At 40.2% G+C, this 22,088-nt stretch overlaps 1 protein-coding gene across 4 annotated transcripts in view; it reads right to left on the bottom strand.

Moving 5' to 3' along the window:
* Nucleotides 1-10,987, bottom strand: part of LOC143295453 (uncharacterized) — a 67,224-nt gene extending 56,237 nt beyond the window's left edge. For 2 of the 4 annotated variants that reach the window (XM_076607161.1, XM_076607163.1), the window contains exons 1-5: nucleotides 10,855-10,987; nucleotides 9,722-9,858; nucleotides 8,712-8,875; nucleotides 6,555-6,572; nucleotides 4,117-4,137 (exon numbers count right to left, since the gene is read on the bottom strand). In XM_076607161.1, the coding sequence (XP_076463276.1) occupies nucleotides 4,117-4,137; nucleotides 6,555-6,572; nucleotides 8,712-8,875; nucleotides 9,722-9,843 (325 nt within the window). In that variant the 5' untranslated portion in view covers nucleotides 9,844-9,858; nucleotides 10,855-10,987. The remainder of the gene's footprint in view (nucleotides 1-4,116; nucleotides 4,138-6,554; nucleotides 6,573-8,711; nucleotides 8,876-9,721; nucleotides 9,859-10,854) is intronic. The other 2 variants (XM_076607162.1, XM_076607164.1) reach the window with 2 other exon arrangements.
* Nucleotides 10,988-22,088: the final 11,101 nt, after the last annotated feature.

Raw genomic sequence — 22,088 nt, 5'->3', positions numbered from 1 at the left:
CCTCTATCTCAGTTGTATGCAGGTTATGAAGGACCTTTTTTCTGGCCTGCCAACATGTGCCTTTTTCATTGGTCCTCCCCCCCCCCCCCCAACCCACCCCTCCCCCCCCACCCCCCTCCACACACACACATGAAACACGCAGCTAAAGAGATTGCTATGGCTAAAGTGATACACTACTGAAATGACTGCAATTTATGTCACTGATCATATATATATATATACATACAGAAGAGAGAAAATCTACTTTCATGGCCAACTTGTACATGTACAGGCCAAAAATAGTAATATTATGTTTAATGTTCAGAATAATCCCATTCCACGAAAGTAAGTATAGTGAATTCTGCTGCGAACATAGTTCTCACTCGGTTACACAGTGAATAATATCAAACAAAATATCGGTCATAAATTTGATGCCGATTGAACAACAAACTACCTTTGTATTTTGTTTGAGAAAATGTAAAATCAGAAGAACACATTTCAAGAACATGGAAATTCATATAAATGAGCCTGAAATCCTCCTATGGCATGAACATGCAGGAAGTAAGAGAATTTTTTTTTCTAATTTTGTTGAAAATGGCAATGGATATAGCTTCATGAAACACACACACACACACACACTCCCTCTCTCTCTCTCTCTCTCACAACAACAACAACAAACCAACAAAAAAACAAAACAAACAACAACACCCAACAACAACCCCCCCACCCCACCCCCACCCCCCCAAAAAAAAGAAAAAAAACACAACAAAACTTTTCTGCCATGATTGTAGTTATACAGGAAAACAGTAATTCTTTACATAGATTGTTATCATTTGTCCTTCATAAAAAAAAGAAAAAAAGAAAAAAGAAAAAGAAATTCAAAGGGTCTGGGAGCATCAACGAAGGAATATGAAAGATGTCTCTATTGGTATAAACTTCACACAATAATCTGAGGTGCTCAATGGACATCTGTCAACAATGCGCTAGCTGACAGGACTGCGTGATACAAGGCAGGTAGCCTTGTTCCCTTCTACATAAATCCACAGTGTGTTTCATTCCTATTTGGTTTGAAGATATTACACTTGAGCTTGGACTTACATCTTAATTGAAAGTGCCTTTGTTGTTGGAATGCACTGTGTTTTATTCCCTATTTGGTTTGAAGATATCACACAGGAACTTGGACTTATACATCTTAATTGAAAGTGCCTGTGTTGTTGGAAAACATTGCGTTTTATTCCCATTTGGTTTGAAGATATTACACTTGAGCTTGGACTTGCATCTTGAATTAAAGTGCCTGCGTTGTTGGAATGCATGAAAACTTTTACACACATACCCAATATAACAGAACAGACTGCTTCTCTATCAATGCCTAAGAAAAAGTATGGGTGATATAACTGAAAGGAAAACGGGCACTAGCATTATGTTCACAGTATTAATGACAGAAATTGGATCGGCTTCTTTAGTGGTCAGTGCTGTTTCTTTCACGTCACATCGAGCTCAAAAGTGCAGTTAAAAAGCAATGAAAAGAATACTTTATTGGAGCGCGCGCACACACACACACACAGAGTCATGGACACACACACACACACACACAGTCATGGACACACAGACACACACACAGACACAAACACACAGTCATGGACACACAGACACACGCAGACAGACACACACACACACACATACACAGAGTCATGGACACACACTGAGTCATGGACACACATACACACTGACACTATGTATTATAAAAAGAGCGAGCAAAAACAATTAATAATCACATTAAAATAAACAAGACAGTAATAATAAGCTGTCAGCATATTACAGACTGTTGGTCTAGTGGTAACACGCTCAACTAGGAAATATGTGTGCACAGGTTTGAGTCCGATATACAGACTCTGACCGTGGTTTTTTTCAACTCCCTTCCCTCCTCCACGAAACTTTAGTGGTGGTCTGCATTCTAGTAATTCAGATGAGATGATAAACACAGCTCCTGTAAGCAACAACCACTTAGCGCACGTAAAAGAATCCACAACAACAAAAGGGTTGTCCCTGGCCAAAATTAGGTAGGAAAATACACTTTGATAGTAAAATGAATTCATTTGTGGATAGCAAAAAAGAAAAAAAAGAAAAGAAAAGAAAAAAAAAATTGTGCTTCACTGAAGCAATACGCTTTCAATGGGGAGAGCAGCCTGAATTTCACACAGAGAAATATGCTGTGACTAAAAGTGATTACAATACAATACAATGCAATAAAATACAATGCAATACAATGCAATGCAATGCAGTGCAGTGCAGTGCAATGCAATCCAATGTAATCCAATCCAATCCAATCCAATATGATACAATACAATACAATGCAATACAGTTAATCATCAATATTATGGACCATGTACAAAAAAAGGGGCATGAAAGAGAGAAAAAAAGAGAGAAACATTTAAAATATAATATGATTAAAAAAAAAAAGACAAAAACTAAGTTTAGCAAGTATACAGTACAAGATGCACAGAATATGGGTGTGCAAGACAATGTGTAGAATGATGATATCAAAAGGAAAAAAAAGAGTAGAAAGAGGTGCAGACATGCAGAAGACAGAGATGGGGATGGAGGAACATGTGTGTGTGTGTGTGTGTGTGTGTGTGTGTGGAGGGAGGGGGGGGGGCGGGGGCATGGGTGAGGGTGGGGGCGGGAGACAAGATACAGAGAATCCAAAAGACACACACACACACACACACACACACACACACACACACACACACACACACACACACACACACACACACACACACACACAAATACAAACACACACAGAGAGTAAATATACAAGAAGAACCCACAACCAAAGAGCAAATGAAAGACAGGATGAAAAAAGAGAAGGGAGAAGAAGAAAGAAAAAAAAAGAAAAAAAAAAAAGAACATGAGAAAGAAAGCAAAGAAAATTAACACAGACATAGGTGTGGGTAGGGACAGAAAATGTGTATACTTTGTAAATAGATTTTAAACCCAAAGGTAGAAAAAAAAAAAATCAAAGAGAAGGTGGGGTAAGGCACAGAAAATTTGTGTACTTTGTAAATATCTAGATTTTAAATCTAAAGCTAGAGGGAAAAAAAAATAAAATGGATTGAAACAGGACACAAAGACACTGCAGCAACGTATGGACATGCGGAGGGAGCGTATCAACAGAGAAATGAAAGTGACAATGCCAATAAGTAACGGAGTCAATGACCAAATCTGATGAACTCAATAAAAACACACAGCAAGACAGTTAAAAAAAAAAAAAAAAAGAAAAGAAAAGAAAAAAAAGACACAAATATGTTATCATATTAATCTTCCCAATACTCTCTCTCTCTCTCTGTGTAGATATGTGAGTGTGTGAATGTGTGTGTGTGTGTGTGTGTGTGTATGCGTGCGCGCGCGTGTGTGCATGTGTGTGTGTGTGTGTGTGTGTGTGCGCGCGCGCGTGTATGTGTGTGTGTACCAGCATGGATGTTCATTTGAGAGAGTGCATGAGTGCACATATGTGTACGTGGGGATATATATACACACAAAAATTACAATTACACATGTTAGTAAGCATTGAACACAGACAAAATATGAATACTGAAACAAAAAGAGAGAAAAGAAAAGCATTTCTTCGTCAATTTCTGCCAAATATGAAGTTGCTGTTGTCAAATTATATTTCTGCAAAAATTGTAAATATGTTTTATACTACTCGTACAGAAATACAAAACTGACCATTTTCTAATTTTTGTACTTGAAAATATTCAAAGAATATGCGAGAGGTATAGTTATGAGATCTAAACAACAAAACAAAACAAACACCCCCCACCACCCCCTCTGTTCAGAACAAAATATCACAGGAATATTTTTTGGGGGTGCGGGGGCATGGGTGTGTGTGTGTGTGTGTGTGTGTGTGTGGGTGTGGGTGTGGGGTGTCAGGTTAGAACAAAGTCTCTGTGTGGCATTTAATAAGCAAAAATTAATTACATCAAAAATACATGCAAAATACAGTGACCAAACCCCCAAACCATGCATCACTACAGAAGCACATTAAATTGTGAAACAAACCCAAACCAATGTATACATATATGCACACAAACAATAGTGACCCCCCTCCCAAAAACAACTACAGTGGTTTTTTACCTGTAGCAGCCCTTGTCAAACCTTTGGGAAAAGACACACATACAGGCAAATAAACTAACAGACATGCATACAGAATAACAGCAATTAAACATACAGACTAAACGTCATTAAAAAAAAAAAAAAAAAAAAAAAGCAAACTGAAAGAAAGGCTGCTATCACTGACCAAATCAGTTTTGTGCAGGCAATCGTGAAATGCAGAAAAAGAAAGGGGCTTAATATCAAGAGTTTTTTCTTCAAAAGTTTAATGGGGGGAAGAAATGAAAAATAATGAATGAATGATTTGTTTAGTATATCATGTACATTGAAGTACATATGTCCTACATTTGAAAAGATACACACTCACACACACACACTCACACTCCAGCTCTTCAAATTGAAATTGTAGTGTGTGTGTGTGTGTGTGTGTGTGTGTGTGTGTGTGTGTGTGTTTTAAAGAGGTGTATCAGCACAACACATATACAGACCAAATACAGACAAGCCATACTGAGAACAGATGGATAAAATGGCGTTGTCAGTCTGGGCTCATGTTTTCAAACATAATAACGTAACCTTCAGATTATATAACTAAGGTCATGTTCTGCAATTATGATGATTCAGAAAAGAAAGAAAAAAAGAACAGAACAACTACGCATCCATGAACCAAAGCATTGTGCAATGAAGCAAGTTAAATGCTAACAATAAAATCCCCCATTGAAAACTAATCATGGTGTTAAAGTGGCATGTGGCGTTAATGTTTGGAGATATTGATACACTCAGTGAGTGATAAACTTTATTTCCACGGCTAACAGATTTATCTGTCTAAGTGGATGCTTTAATTTTTTCACCTGGCTCTCAACGTTAAAGGATAAAAGTAACAAAGGTAATGCAACGGCAACATGAAATTGCTACATCCGAAGAAAGAAGAGAATTGAAATAAATGATTAAAGAGAGAGACAGAGAGAGAGAGAGAGAGAGATCGGGTGAGAAACAGGATGAGAGAGAAATATAGAGATACAGAGAAAAAGAGATGGCAGAAAGACTGAGACAGAGACTGAGAGATGACGGTGCAGAAAGACTGAGACAGAGACAGAGAGATGACGGTGCAGAAAGACTGAGACAGAGACAGAGAGATGACGGTGCAGAAAGATTGAGACAGAGACAGAGAGATGGCGGTGCAGAAAGACTGAGACAGAGACAGAGAGATGACGGTGCAGAAAGATTGAGAAAGAGAGATGACGGTACAGAAAGACTGAGACAGAGAGATGACGGTGCAGAAAGACTGAGACAGAGACAGAGAGATGGCGGTGCAGAAAGACTGGGACAGAGACAGAGAGATGACGGTGCAGAAAGATTGAGACAGAGACAGAGACATGACGGTGCAGAAAGACTGAGACAGAGACAGAGAGATGACGGTGCAGAAAGACTGAGACAGAGACAGAGAGATGACGGTGCAGAAAGATTGAGACAGAGACAGAGAGATGACGGTGCAGAAAGACTGAGACAGAGACATGACGGTGCAGAAAGACTGAGACAGAGACAGAGAGATGGCGGTGCAGAAAGACTGAGACAGAGAGAGGACAGTGCAGAAAGATTGAGACAGAGACAGAGACAGAGAGATGGCGGTGCAGAAAGACTGAGACAGAGACACAGATAGAGAGATGGGACAGGATCAAGGACTGGAACTTTGTTATAGATTCCTTTTTCTTCAAAGAAGGTTAGCAAAATCACCCACGTCCTGAACACAGCAGTCAGTTTTTGAGAGGGAAGTGGGATGAGAGAGAGAGAGAGAGAGAGAGAGAGAGAGAGAGAGAGAGACAGAGACACACTCAGAGAGAGACAGAGACACAGAGAGAGAGACAGCGAGAGTGTGCAAATGATAGAGAATGAGAATGAGAGAAACACAGAAAAAGATGCAGGCAGACACAGACGGAGAGACAAAGATAAGACAGAAAACATTTCTGTTCCCTAAAAACAAGGACGAAGCAATATAAATGAAAGAACAATAAAAAAACAAACAAACAGTTGTACATTATCTTAAGTAATAGACTTTCTTTTCCAAGTGCATACTGTAATACAACCATATATCAAATACAAATAATGATATATCTTCTACTTGAAAGCACATTGCTACATCTACTACTGTGCACAGTGGGATAGAAATTCAAGTACATGTAGCGGTGAACTTTATATGCTCATAAACAAAAAAGAAACAAAAAGTGAAACCCCCCCCCCCCCCCAAAAAAAAACCCCCAAAAAGTGAACCCCCCCCCAAAAACAGTAGCTGAGAGAAATAGAAACCAAGGGGAGAGAAGAAAAGAAAAATGAACATGAAGAGGGACCATGAAGATAAGCTCATTTAAACATGGGCTGACCATGAAAAAAGGATACCCGTGTTATCATACAGTGAAGAAACATATCACCAATGTTACTATGTTATTGTTAGCAGTGAACATACATACCAGGCTGGTTCTTCTTGGCTGAGGCAAATCCATGTAAATGAATATGTAACATCTCAAAACCACCTTCATATCTATATGATTCATAATCATAGCAAGAAAAAAAAAAAAGTATTAAAAAAAAAGAGAAAAGAACAATGACTTTACACTGAACAATACATTCTGGATGCTATTTTTCAGCTTTGCATCAATCTCTTGCATGTCTTTGGACGCAAGATTGCAGTTTGCACACAACCAGATTATCTGTGTATTGTTCATATCATCAGGATATGATTTAAAAAAAAAAAAAAAAATATATATATATATATATATATGTATGTATGTATGTATATATGGCTTTTTTGTTTGTTTATTTTTGTTTTTAATCACATGAATCTTTCATCAAAAGAAGATGAATGTATCATGGAATTTTTCCTCTCTTTTTTTTTTTCAACTGTGTATAACAAATTTGTGTTGATTGAAATAAATATGATAGACAAAAGAAACCAACATAAAAAGATGACATGAACACAGACAGGAGGGGAATGGATGAAACCAGACAGAGACAGAGTGAGAGAGATAGACAGACTGACATAGTGACAGAAAGAAAGGCTGTGGGCATCCCATCACATTTACTGGCTTTAGCGTGCATACTCACCTTGGAAAAGGAAGCACTGCACTAGTATGCTATTATATATATATATATATATATATATATATCACATGGTATATATATATAATTATGATATATTCTTATTGTCATTATACAATAAGCAAAATGTACATGAATGCGCACAAGACCATAGCCACACACATGATGCCAGCAAAAGTGTGAAACCAAACGTAAATGTGGTGAAGATCACATCTGTATACGGTTTAACTGGATGATTTGATAAACATCATATTCTTCAATCCCATGCTGTACACCACAAAATATATAACTATTTTGGTGCCACAGGTGACTTTAGCTGACTAGACGGTTCACCGCTATATAGGCAACTTTAGTCTACATCATGGGGTCACGGTGAAAGGACCATTTTTCACATGATAACAAAGCTTCACAACTGCAGTCAGCTTTCCTGTGCATTAGAAAAAAATGACTAACCTTTGCCCCTGACCGAGTTTGAAGTGAACATTATGTTGTTTTAGACATGAACCAAAGCATAAGTCTGAGAGCACTGAGTCTAAAATATTTGGTGCTGGGGAGTGTGTATCACACAGAAACTTGGTGGTGAAATTGTTAACACACTTCACAGTGGGGTATTGAATCAGCACAAATAATCCTGCACGAAAATTAGTTCTCAGTGAAAAGGAAAATCTTAAGGGGGAAAAAAAAAAAAATTTTAACAGTGCTGTGTGCCCACCTTCACAAAGTTTCGCCTGCACTTGTTGTTGATGTACGTTTTTGTCTTTTTTCAATGAGAACACAGATGCATATGATGAGTTCCTAAGAATCAACATCAGAATAAACACTCACTGATTACCTGCACTAACTTGACTAAGCAATAACAAATGTGCCCAAAGTAGTGAATTCAGACTTCATGTGCACTGACTCCAGATATTTTTGTGGAATAACCACATTTTCAATTAAAAAGACAATAATTGTAATTCATATTTCATAACTGGATTAATGCTGGTATAAAAGGGTCGAAGTTAACATTTACAATGATAATATTTCGCCTTCCACAAGCAAGAAAAGTAAATGAAGCATAAAGCCAGGATACAGATGTTTGCATCAACATTAAACTTTTGACATTTTGTGAAATATAATTTGGCATTTTATCACCAGCTATATTTTTTTTTGGTCCTCTTTGAGATATCTTAAATAACAAACTTGGATATTTATGATTTCACAAAATTCATCACGCTTACTGTCTATGTTTATATTGATCATGAAGTGCCACACAAAGCTATCTGAGTACATTACTGGGTAAATAATATACAATATTTATAATTTCACAAAATTCATCACACTTACAGCCGGCTTTCTTTTATATCGATCAATAAGTGCCACACAAAGCCCTTTGCATACATTATTGGGTAAATAATATACACATTTTCATGACAAATCTTGCAGCATAATCATTCAACAATTGTTATACATTTTAAAAAATCAGAATGCATTGCTGCACAATTATTCCCTTTCCCAAAGCTCCACACACCCCTCTCCCCAAAACACACCTGCTTTTCTGTGCAGTCTTCGCTGAGTCGTGTATTCAACCCATTTATTCCCGGCGCTTTTGACATTGGCGATGATCTTGAGGGCATTGCTCTGAGACTTTGCACTGATGCCATGCAGTGCCATTTTGGCTACAGTGTCAAACTTCAGAGATCCTGCCGCAGCCCTACAAGAAATACATTGATAAATAAATATGTATAGATAAACATATACAAGACAACAACAGCAATCAATCTCTCTCATTCTTCATCAGTTATTGATCATTGATAACTAAATATGTATGGATAAACATATACAAAACAACAACAACAATCAATCTCTCATTCTTCATCAGTTATTGATCATTGATAACTAAATATGTATGGATAAACATATACAAAACAACAACAATCAACCTCTCTCATTCTTCATCAGTTATTGATCAGTTCATGTCTATGTGAGTTGCATTTCATGACGGAAGAGAATACATATACATAATGATGATTTCATGTTTGTATATCACTTTACGCTTGCTTATTGTTCAGTTCATGTTTAGACTTACATTTCAAGATTTATAAAAAGTACACTTACATAACTAAACATAACGTTCAGTTTATTTCATGATTGTATATTACTACATTGTAGTCTTTACACTTACTTGCTTAATGTTAAGAACATGTTTATCACAATCACATCAATGGCTCTCCTTCACTACTGGTAACCACGTAAACCAGTACTACGTGCTGCATGTGGGGAGTAGACTCAACAAGAAAATCCGATCTGGAAAGGGATGGGCTCTGCCAGATTTGCCTTGCCCAAGACATGCTACATGAAGAGCAAATCACCAATGATCATACTAGCTCTGTCATCATCCAGACTAACAAGAGCTTTGCTGAAACTCAGGCCCTATACAACAACTGCCAGAAATGAAGAACGTCTGTGATGTGTGATGTGTTCAGCAGTGTAGCATTCCCACAGTGACAGTGACAGTAGCATGTTTAGACTTACATTTTGTTTCACTCTTCATACTTACTCATTGTTCATTTCATGTCTGTTCATGGCGCTGTTGCTTTCCAGTTCCAGATCCTCTGTATGGCCCTCAGGGGCCACTTGCTTCCGCCTTCGCTGAGGCTTCTTTGGGTCACGCTCACTCATTTTGCTTGACAAGTGCTGTGGTCAGAGACATACAATACAGTTATAAATAAAAGTAAAGTTTAACCGTAAATTTGGTGTACAATATATCAGCTTCTACATACATACACGTACAGTGACTGTGATAATGCATACACCTCTGACACTTTGAGAATGGAATGGCCTCATTGCATCTTCAACAAGTGGGTCCATGGAACATTCTAAATACATGCTTCTGAAACCATGACTGACAATTTAAGTGGCAGAAAAAAACAATGAAGCAGCTGACATTATTGAAATAGTAAATGAGTCACATGTTTTGTTTAAAACTCCTACTGATATTCAGGATTGATCAGCTCTTGTGTCAGAAAAATTGTTGCTCAGCATACAGTTCATCAAGGAAGAAAGAATTCCCTTTGCTTAACCCCCATAAATCTGATATGATGATAAGTGCATGTTTTCTGCACAAATGCAGCAGCAAAATTAGTTCACAAGTAGATTCAAAGTATCGACTTTCTAATAGTACTCAGTCAGGGATCTGGGAGACAGAGATACACAGAGAAGAGAGAGAGAGAGAGAGAGAGAGAGAGAGAGAGAGAGAGAGGCAGAGACAGAGAGAGAGAGAGAGAGAAATGGCTGTGTGTGTGTGTGTGTGTGTGTGTGTGTGTGTGTGTGTGTGTGTCTACACGATTGTTTCTGTTTTTGTTTCTGTGTGTGTGCATATCAATTTTGTTTTGTGAGTGAGAGAGAGAGAGAGGGGGGGAGAGAGAGAGAGGGAGAGAGAGAGACAGAGAGAGAGAGAGAAAGAAAGAGAGAGAGAGAGAAAGAAAGAGAGAGAGAAGAGAGAGAGAGAGAGAGAGAGAGAGAGGACAGGTGCAAATTTGTTCATCACACGAATCCCAACATTTCCCCAGCGCAGTTTCTACTTTGGATATTCTTGCATTATCATCATTCTCTGCAAAGTTGTCGAATGTCCACCAACAGTTCAACAACAACAAACCAACACCAACTAAAAAAATGAACAAGGAAACGTACCTTTCATAAAACTCAGCACTGAAAGTGGGAAAGATGACCATAACACCCAAGCAAGTCCTCGCTTGCAAAGAGAGCCGCCATCTTGCTTGTGATAAATATTCATGTTGTCAATGACAACTCGCTGACGGCGCGAACGCTCTCGGCCTGTGTTCGCTCGATCGTAACCCCAATAAAAAAAAAAAAGTACTCGCGATCGACATGTAGGCCATGTGTGTATGTGTTTACTTTGTTGTCATATTGACTCATTGAGGTCATGTACGTTTCTTGTCTTTCTCTCCCTCTCCGAGTCTCTCTTCGTCACTTAAAAAGTATGAATTATTAATGTTCATTTACACCTTTGTGTGTGGGTGCCTGTGGGTGGGGGCTGCCCACCGCTGTGGGTGGGGGGATGGGAGAGGGGTTGTTTAGGACAATTGCAGGGCCTTTCTTCTTTTTCTTCTTCTTCATTCCATGCTCGTTCATAAATTCTTGCAGTCGGAAAAGACAGCGGTGTTCTCTCGATCGGTCTCGCGCAGGACGGGAATTTGTATTTGAGCGAGGGGGAGGGGGGCGAGGGGGAGCGGAAAGAGAGAGAGAGAGAGATCGAGAGAGCCCACAGAGAGAGTTTCAGTTTCAGTAGCTCAAGGAGGCGTCACTGCGTTCGGACAAATCCATATACGCTACACCACATCTGCCAAGCAGATGCCTGACCAGCAGCGTAACCCAACGCGCTTAGTCAGGCCTTGAGGGGAAAAAAAAAAAAAAGAAGAGAAAGAGCCTCCATTGTTGCCACAGAGAGAAAGAGCCTCCATTGTTGGCTTTTTGAGTGAAATCTATATTACCAAATTCATTACGGACCAAGTATTGTTCTAATGTCAAGTGCATATGCTTTAGTAACCTGACAATTGAGCATATAATTTTTCACTGTAGTTTGATGAAGCCTTTTGTACACGAAAGTGTGTCCGTTCACAAGTGACTGAGAACGTTGATGTTTTTGACTTTTTGCATTCATTATCAGTTGTTTCGCTTGTCAGTTTAACGACTTCTCTTTTACGAAGTCCTTTAAGTAATTTCCTGTAACTGTATTTAGAGTTGTTTTGTTGTAGTTGTTTTTTTCTTCCAAATTTCACTGGCCCACATTTTTACCCTCATTTGCCCAGTTTCTCCCAACCCTCCATTCATCCACATCTCCCACCCATTCTAATCGATAATACTCAGATGTATTCATAAATACTTTAACAAAATGTCTCCAGTCACCGATATGTGTGACGGGAATTAAATAAAATTCCTCCTCCTATATTACCGTCGAATCTAATGCGCACGTACGGGTGTAAACCACAAAGAACATGATTTATGACTGGATGTAAATGGGCCAAGTGGGATCTATAGCTAGGTTATCATTGTCGTTTTCGTCACTGAGTGGTACGTGGTTCCTCGATTTTGCGGGAATCAAAGAAACGAACGCCTTGCTCAGTGCTACCATGACTAACTTGAACCTTTCAATTCACAAATTACTCGATCGTGATATCTGTTCCGATTTTTACTCCATATGTCTAAAAAAAAAAAAAAAAAAAAGAAAAAAAAAAAAAGAAAAAAAAGAGAAGCAAAACAAAACAAAACAAAACACACACACACACACAAACCCCTCCCCCAAACACACACACACACCACAGGTCGCCTTTGATTTGAATGGCGAGTATGTTAGATTGGGAGTGTGTCGATACTCCTGCGTGTCCGAGGACTGAATACCACGTACACGGCAGATACTTTAACGTAATTATTGGGGTTCTTGATATATATTACATACTCTTCAGTGAGTATATCACAAGACAGTGAAAAAGGCCCACACGGGCAACACCTAGTTTCACTATTGAATTATTGAAAAGAAAAAAACAACCAACCAAACAAACAAAACAAAACAACAACAACAACAACAAAAAAACCAAGAGAGAGAGAGAGAGAGAGAGAGAGAGAGAGAGTTTCAGTAGCTCAAGGAGGCGTCACTGCGTTCGGACAAATCCATATCCTTATATGCTACACCACATCTGCCAAGCAGATGCCTGACCAGCAACGTAACCCAACGCGCTTAGTCAGGCCTTGAAAAAAAAAAGTTGAATAAATAATAGGTAAGCGTACATAAGTAAATAAATAAATAAAGAATAATTATAATACATAAAAAAGGGGGTAGTAGTAATAATAGTAATAATCTAATAAAAATAAATAAATAAATATAGATAAATAAGACAATGATAAATAAGCAAATAAATGTAAAACATGACACATTTACACATACACCCACACATGCATTAGTAACAGATATGCACCAAACATGCAGTTTCACATGATATGAAATCACAGTCAAATACACATAAACGTACATGAGCCACAACACACACACTACCCTGCACCTCCTCTACCCCCCTCCTCCACGCACTCATTTCTAGGCTACGTATCGCAGCTTCCACGGCACACACACACACACACACACATAGACACCGAGAGAGAGAGAGAGAAATGGGGAAATGATCGAGCACTGTCGAAGGGAAACAAGTGCCCTCAGTTGCATTTGATCTGTCGATCGCAGTGTTGTCCCTTGCTCCGACCTGTGCTTGAGTTCTGTGTGTGTGTGTGTGTGTGTGTGTCTATAGATCCATCTGTCTCGATCTTTGGCTATCGGCTGTCAGTTCAACTGAAAAAAAAATCTAATCACACATTTCCTATTTTGAATCTTCTTCGTTCGTGGGCTACAACTCCCACGTTCATTCGTACAGTGTACACGAGTGGGATTTTACGTATATGACAGTTTTTACCCCGCCATGTAGGCAGCCATACTCCGTTTTCGGGGAAGTGCATGCTGGTATGTTCAGTTCTTGTTTCCGTAACTCACCGAACGCTGACACGGATTACAGGATCTTTAACGTGCGTATTTGATCTTCTGCTTGCGCATACACACGAAGGGGGTTCAGTCACAAGCAGGTCTGCACATATGTTGACCTGGGAGATCGGAAAAATCGCCACCCTTTATCCACCAGGCCCCGTTACCGATATTCGAATCCGGTACCCTCAGATTGAAAGTCCAACGCTGTAACCACTCGGCTATTGCGCCCGTCCATTTTGAATCTGATTTTCGGTTTCGGACAGACTACAGACATAACATATGCCTGTCTGGTGCGTTCTTATGAACATGCTGGATACCACAAACCAATCAAATACTACGGCCTCGTAAATTCCTACCCCTTAACCACCCACCCCAAACCACCACCCCCACCACTCCAAATCCCACACACTCTGTCTCAGTGGCTGTCAGACTGTCCATGTCTGAGTCTGTCTCTTTCTTCCTCCTCTCTCTGCATTGTTCACGACACCATCCTTTTTCGGTCTCTGTCTCGCGGGCTCTCTCTTCCCCTTTTTCTGTGTCTTTTAGCAATGTCAGCCATTTCTCTCACGCCCTTCGGCCGAGGACAAACTCAGTGCAGATTCAACATTGTCACGCCGCATCAATAGCACTTTCTGCGTGACATTTCCATGGAAACTTAGGGAAGGTGAAAGTCAATCACACAATCACACACACAACCATTTCCTACATTCACTCTGACACAGATTCCTAAATCACCCGTTGAATTAACGGGAAACTGTTGATATGTGGAGGAGGAGGAGGAGAGGGGTGGGTGACAAGTTGTGTGGTGATGCCAGTGACGGAGGCACACATTCAAACATGCAGTGCGAATGGTTGGCAGTGATAGGTTCGAATCTCTTTTGAGGAATCATTCAGATTTGTTTCCATTAAGTAAAGAAAAAAAAAAATCGTAATCGCGAGGAGGAATTCTTTGTAATGTCCAGAGTGAGAGACAGACTAGACTAAAGGGAGGCAACAAACATTCACATGCGAGTTCAGTCTCAATCTCCCGCACTCTTCCGTAAACAAAACCACACAAGGTATTGCCCCTGAGCCTATATAATTTAACAAAAAACCAACAACACCCCGCCCCTCCCCCCAAAAAAAAAGATTCGTAAATTGTTCTGCTTAACGAGCAATTAGTAGACACACGCACACATACACACAAACAAACACAGGCATCCGATTTTGAGTCTGGGGAATGCTGACCTCTGCTCTTTTTGTGGGTCCACGAACTGAATAGTCAACACATATTACCTCTTGTGCTGCACACACAAATTACGTAGTTCTTAGGACGTGTCTTAGTCTTCAAGACATGTTGTCTCGAGGCTGCACCAGCCTCACCAGACCACAGCCAGGTCTGTACCGCTCCATTCTCCCCGGACTGGGCCGGTACCACGCCTCCTCGGACAGTGAGTTGATCCCGTCTCCTCGGACTGGGCTCACTACGTCTGCCCCGGAACTCTGGGACGGTGTATTAAGACCCGTAAGATATATGCTCTCTATACAATTTCCACATTCCCCTTTCACTTAATTCATCCTTTTCCATTCATACCCCTACTTATATTTGTTCAGATAGTTATTTTAGACTATCCACGGGACTCTCCAATTATCAAATATCAATTTCTCACTAAGGCCATGCTGCTTACATGACACACAAAAACTAAAACATTCAGTTTATTCATTATCCATGCGTTGGGACTAACAAGGGGAACGGAATATTTCAACAATGATTCCCAGGTTATTATGAAAAAAACATGGCCACGTTTCTCAACATTTAGAAATAGAAATATAGCATAATTCTATACTACGTTTGCTCTTCATATGTACAGAGAACATACTATCCTTTGGTCAATTTGCGGTGTAGCCAAGTTTACACAATTTTTCGCAAAGCATAGTTCCACCAAAATATGCACAACAAATATTAACTAAATTTACAGTACATAAAAAACCATGCTTACACAAAAAGACTAACTATATCTTTAAACTCTTATGAAAAATAATACGTAATTACCTATAGCCAGAACCACAGAGCACCAACAGCGAGACCTTTCCCTTCCAAGCCTCTGCGACAGACTCTGTGTCGCTGGCCAGTTGAACCGGGCAGAAAAAAATATACTCACTGACCAGTACAAAAAACACGTGCAAATAAACAGAAGCACTTGAACTCCTCTGCACGAGAAACAAGTCATCCGAACTATCTGGGAGTGACCTTTTTTCGACATTATTTTTGGCCACGAAACAACCCTTTACCTTCTTTGCTGCCCCAAATTGCTGCTGCTCGGACGTGTTAGTCTTCAATGACATGGCGTCAGCGCCACCACCTCACAGTCACAGGCAGGGTTGACGACATATCCCGGCGACTGGCCTGATTCGACCACGCCTCACTGGAGTGAGTTTCCCTCTCGACTTCCTAAGTCTGGAACGCGTTTAACCCTAGTATCACTCCTATATAATCCAAACTTTCCTCACTTCTCCTATTCATTCTCACAGTCGTATTAAAGAAAAAAAAAAAAAATCAAAAGAAAAACAAAAAAAAAAATAATTCATTATCATTTTAAAAAAGGGTATTTTCACAGCATTGGTATTATGAAAAACATCAGTTCAACATTGAATGGATACAAAATTTATTTTTTTTTTATTTTTTTTTTATTTTGCTGCCAAGAACATTACATCCGTTTGGGCATTTACTTACCAAGCACATTTATTCCGCAAAAGCACAGGTTCTCCCCAAATATCGCACACCAGAAACTAAATTTACCAGGTAAGTCAAACACCAATGAACCTAGCACAGCTGAGATACTTCGTTGTTATGTCTTTGAAAAGAAACTAGTAATTACCTACTAAGCCCCACAAGCACCAACAGGAACTTTCCTTAGCTCGCGACAGACTGTGAGCGCTGCCAGTGAACCGGCCAACAAAATCTAACCACAGACCCAGTAAATACACACTGAACTTTGAACAGGACTGAACCCCTAGCACGGGAATAGGGGCATCGAAAACTGAAGGTCACATAATGCCAGGAAAAGCCCATTTTGATATTTGGGTTTTTATGATGCGATAAGGGAGAGCTGACACGGAGAACTAGTTCTATGCGGTCTATTGGATTGGACTAGCGTCCAAGGCCACTCTACGTCTAGTCTATGAATGGCGGGAGAGAGATACAGACACTTGCAGTGTGGTCAGGTAATTAGAGCAACACACCCAAGACGCATCCTTGAAGCGGATTCACTCGACTGTGTGGTCCCCAGTCTCCCCCATTTAAGCCCAGCACACACTCAACTCTGGGTAGAGCCGCGCACGGCCGAAAAAACCCCCCTCCGGCTGGGATTCGAACCCGCGTCCCTCCCAGCCCGTCAGTCCGCGACGCTAACCACTCGCCCACGGCGGTATGTAACTGGATATAATATATCACATCATGTCTGTTGTCTTCAGTAAAACTGCTAATTACTCAGTCTTCTGATATAAAACACTCCATGAAGGTAAACAAAATAATAATCAGTGCAGTTGTGAACAGCTGAAGCTAGCAACTTTGGCTGAGCTGATCCTCAACCTTCGAGTGGCCTTTCTCTCATCCCAGTTTCGCACGTGGTGGGTCCGCGCACTGTTTGATCCTCATAGATTTTTCCCCCAGGCAATTCTATTGTTATTTTATTCATTTCATGTTGAATTGTATTATTTTACTGCACAATGTATATTTTATTTCACATTTTCGAAAACTTCCCCCCCCCCACACCACTAGTACGTGTTCATATCAAACTGAAAAAAAAGAAGAAGAAAATACCCATTGTTACAGCCACCCAATAGAACGAGTTCTATTTTGATTCTAAGAGCAGGGAAATCCTTCATGTGTTTGTTCCACGTCAATAATTCCCAGTTGATTCTCTAGCGGTAAGTGTACTACTTTAAACCCATTTTTCATGAATTTCTCATAGTCTCTCAGAAAATCTAGGGTTCATGCACAGAGGCAGAGAGAAAGAGTTCCTTTAATTCAGTGTATTAAAAGCTTCGAAGTCGAGTATTGTGTTGAGTGCAGAGTTGAAGTAAATGAAAATGCTCCCAGCATAGCTGCAAGGTTTTTCAAGATGTCTGAAGACATGGTGGAGACCAATGTTGCTGATCTGTAAGCGTCTTTAAGCGAAATTAAAGGGGTAAAAAAATGGGACAATGCAGGTTTTTAGATTCCGTAGAAATAAGCGCTCAAATGTTTTCTTGACGAATGCTGTTAAGGCTTCAGGACGGTAATCATAAAGACAGGCAAGCTGTGCCTATTATAATAATAATTATTATTATCATCATTATTATGATTGTATTAATATTATCATAACACAACTTACAAGTAACATAACTCGAATGTGACGAAACACACTTGTGGCGTAATTTCACGTGACGTAAGTCATGTATGACATGGACATGAAGTCAGCTTGGTGTGTCCTGGATTGAGAACTGATATGAGCCAGTTCCCAATTCGGTTTCTTTTTTTAATTTTTTTATTTTATTTTTTATAATTCTATTTATTTGTTTATTCATCTTGTTACTTTATTCTATTTTTATTTCTTTTGTTTGTCTGCCCTTTTACCAAACACTTGGCTGAACCTGTCAGGGCCAGTCATGGTGAACCCATTACACTGTTTGAAGGCAGAAAGAAGAAATCAATACTCTTAATTCTGATATCGATTGGTTGGTTCCCTTGTTGCTGTTGTTGTTGTTGTTGATGTCTCACTGTCTCTGTGATGGAATCCTGTGATGATAATGGTTGTTGTTCATGTTGCGTTGGGCTGCCGGTGCAGCGTTTGAAATCCTCCCCGGATGTTGTAGCGAGTAATGACCGGAAGGAAGAGCGAGAGGGGGATAATGACGTGATTAGCGAGAAGAACTAGTATGGCTTTGCACGGTGCACGTGGCCCTTCTGCTTTTTCTACTTTCATTGATGTTGTGTTGTGTTCTGCTTTGAAATTTGTGATGATGTGAACGTTTGAGGATGATGATGATGATGATGATGATATGTGTGTGTGTGTGTGTGTGTGTGTGTGTGTGTGTGAGAGAGAGAGAGAGAGAGAGAGATTAATAATGCGAATGCCACAACAACCAGCCAGAGGATTTTTTTTTTTCAATCACCAAATCTAGAATTAAAAATTTCGTTCGACAACTCATGTTCAAATTAAAGCTATAATTTCTTACAGCATCTTCTCTCTGAATATAATAAAAAAAAACCCAACAAAACAAACAAACAAACAAACAAAACCCCCCCCACAAAAAACAACAACAAAAAAACAACAACAAAAACACGACAACCGACAACATCTATCTTCGTTCCGTAATAAAAATTACCGAAAGAGAGAGGAAGAGGAAGACAGAGAAAATGTATGCGCACCAGCGTGCAAGTTTGTGTGTGTGTATGTGTGTGTGTGTGTGTGTGTGTGTGTGTGTATGCGCGTGCGCGCGTGCGTATGCGTGCGTGCGTGTGTGTGTGTGTGTGTGTGTGTGTGTGTGTGTGTGATCGCTCTATCTCCAGGTTAGTCAGCATTTGAAGGTCTTGGATTCTCTCTGATCCCAGAAACCCAGGAACGTCCCCAAGAAGAAGTCTCCAGCCTGTCCACACACCTTGCATTTTGGTACGTTTACACAGCAACTGCCACAGAAGACGTATGCAAACACAGATCCAAATTGATTCAAGATTGCCCCAGTCTTACGCTGCTTTCAGTTTGTTTGAGCGTGAGATGAAGTCTTAGAGGAGCCCATATCCATATCCCAACACTCTGGGAAGCAACGTTGGATTGTTCACCTTCGTCCATGTGTTGTGTATATCTCGTTCTGGACCAAATTACTATCTCCGTTTTGAATTTATGCCAATATTTGTGTTGGTACATTACGTCTGCTGTTGTTGCGAAGTGTACGTGTCAGTCAAGTCAAGGAACTGTTGCGACAGAGTGGGTTTGTCGATGGGCTTTCTCGGATCCTTTTATTCAACATGTGGAGTGAAGGTAGCGCGTCCGCCGAGGAAGCTAGAGAATCTGAGCGCACTGGTTCGTCGAATCACGGCTCAGCCGCCGATATTTTCTCCCCCTCCACTAGACTTTGAGTGATGGTCTGGACGCTGGAGAGAGTTACCACTCTTTACTATTTGTTGTTCTGTCGATATTTTTAATAAAGACGTTTTGTCTCCTTCGCCCCAAATCCCTGAAGGTCTGACCAGCACGTTGGGTTTATGGAAAAGTGAGGCATATGCATCTGCTGCCTTAAAAAACAAAACAAAAACAACAACAAAAAAACCCAACAAAAAACAAAAACAAAAACAAAAAAAACCCCCGAAAAAAACCAACCAAACAAAAAACAAAAACAACCCCCCCCCCAAAAAAAAAACAAACAAACACAAAAAACAAAAACAAAAACAAAACAACAACAACAACAAAAACAAACAAACAACCCCCCCCCCCCAAAAAAAAAAGAAAAGAAAAAAAAAACAACAACAAAAAAACCAAACAAACCCACACGCAACAACAACAACAACACACACACACAAATAAACACACTTTATAATTGGTAGATGCGGTGTAGTGTGTATCACACACACACACACACACACAAAATAAACACACTGTATAATCAGCAGATGTGGTGCAGCGTGTATGAGTCAATCCGCACACTTTGACACCTCCTTGATGAAACTGACGTTGAAACTTCGCCCAAAGAACAGAACGTCATATATATATATATATATATATATATATATATACCTACCGCGAAATGTTCTCAGAGTTATTTTCTCAGCGGTCGTGCTCTTTCGCCCTGGTCATGCAGTGCAGAGTCTCCCTCTTTTGCCATTTAAATCCTGGATCATCTCCAAACTTAGCTCAGTTGAGTGCTGCTAAAAAAAAAAAAATTGATGCATCAAATCAATACCACTGCCTTCATATATTTCAAACTATGGAAGTATGCAATGCACGTTTCTGGGAAATGTTTTGGTGAATTGCAAGGCGTGAAAACTGGCGACGTCGTGTCATCTTTAATCCAAAATAATGATCATGATTAGTGTTCGTTTTGCGACGAATCTTGTGCAGCGGCAAATCAAAGCGCTACTAGACGGGCGCAATAGCCGAGTGGTTAACTCTCTCCATACGAACGGCGAAAGAGACGACGTTAACAGCGTTTCACCTCAATTACCACCATCAAAATATTGCAAGTGGAAGGCTTCCATACTGAAGAGGTGAATGTTGACAAAGAATACCACAATTCTGACGACGGAAGCTAAAGGTTGGGTCATTGAGACACCTACTGGACATCCGAGGGGTCTGTGTAGAGGAGAAGAGAGGACTGGCCGTACTGAGTGAGTTAAAGCATTGGACTTTCAATCTGAGGGTTCGAATCTCGGTGACGGCGTCTGGTGGGTAAAGAGTGAAGATTTTTCCCCCCGATCTCCCAGGTCAACATATGCGCAGACCTGCTAGTGCCTGAACACCCTTTGTGTGTGTATACAAAAGCAGAAGATCAAATACACATGTTAAAGATCCTGTAATCCATGTCAGCGTTCGGTGGGTTATGGAAACAAGAACATACCCAGCATGCACACCCCTGAAAACGGAGTATGGCTGCCTATATGGCGGGGTAAAAACGGTCATACACCCGTAAAAGCCCACTCGTGTGCATACGAGTGAACGCAGAAGAAAAAAAGAAAAGAAAAAAAAGCGCTACTGACGGGCGCAATAGCCGAGTGGTTAAAGCATTGGACTTTCAATCTGAGGGTTCGAATCTCGGTGACGGCGTCTGGTGGGTAAAGAGTGAAGATTTTTTCCCCTGATCTCCCAGGTCAACATATGCGCAGACCTGCTAGTGCCTGAACACCCTTTGTGTGTGTATACAAAAGCAGAAGATCAAATACACACGTTAAAGATCCTGTAATCCATGTCAGCGTTCGGTGGGTTATGGAAACAAGAACATACCCAGCATGCAAAACCTCGAAAACGGAGTATGGCTGCCTACATGGCGGCGTAAAAACGGTCATACACGTAAAAGTCCACTCGAATACATACGAGTGAACGCGGGAGTTGCAGCCCTCGAACGCAGAAGAAGAAGAAGAAAGCACTATCAAACCAGTCATTCACACACATGCATAACTCTGAACTTAAGAAAACTGAAGACAAAGAAGAGGCAGGGGAAGAAAACTCAAGACAAAGAAGAGGCAGGGGAAGGAGGCTATCTTAAAAAAAAAAAAAAAAAAAAAAAGGGTTTTAAGACCAGACGTGAAAGAGCTGAGTGCGGAGACCTGACGAAGCGAAAGAGGAAGTTCATTCCAAAAGCAAGGTCCACAGACAGAGAAAGAATGACGGCCGACAGTGGAGTGTTTGAATCTCGGTATGCG

Source organism: Babylonia areolata, chromosome 20 (assembly GCF_041734735.1).
Source record: "Babylonia areolata isolate BAREFJ2019XMU chromosome 20, ASM4173473v1, whole genome shotgun sequence".
NCBI classification, from domain to species: Eukaryota; Metazoa; Mollusca; class Gastropoda; order Neogastropoda; family Buccinidae; genus Babylonia; species Babylonia areolata.
Note: the sequence above shows the minus strand (reverse complement) of the source record. Positions and strands in the feature narration are given on the sequence as shown.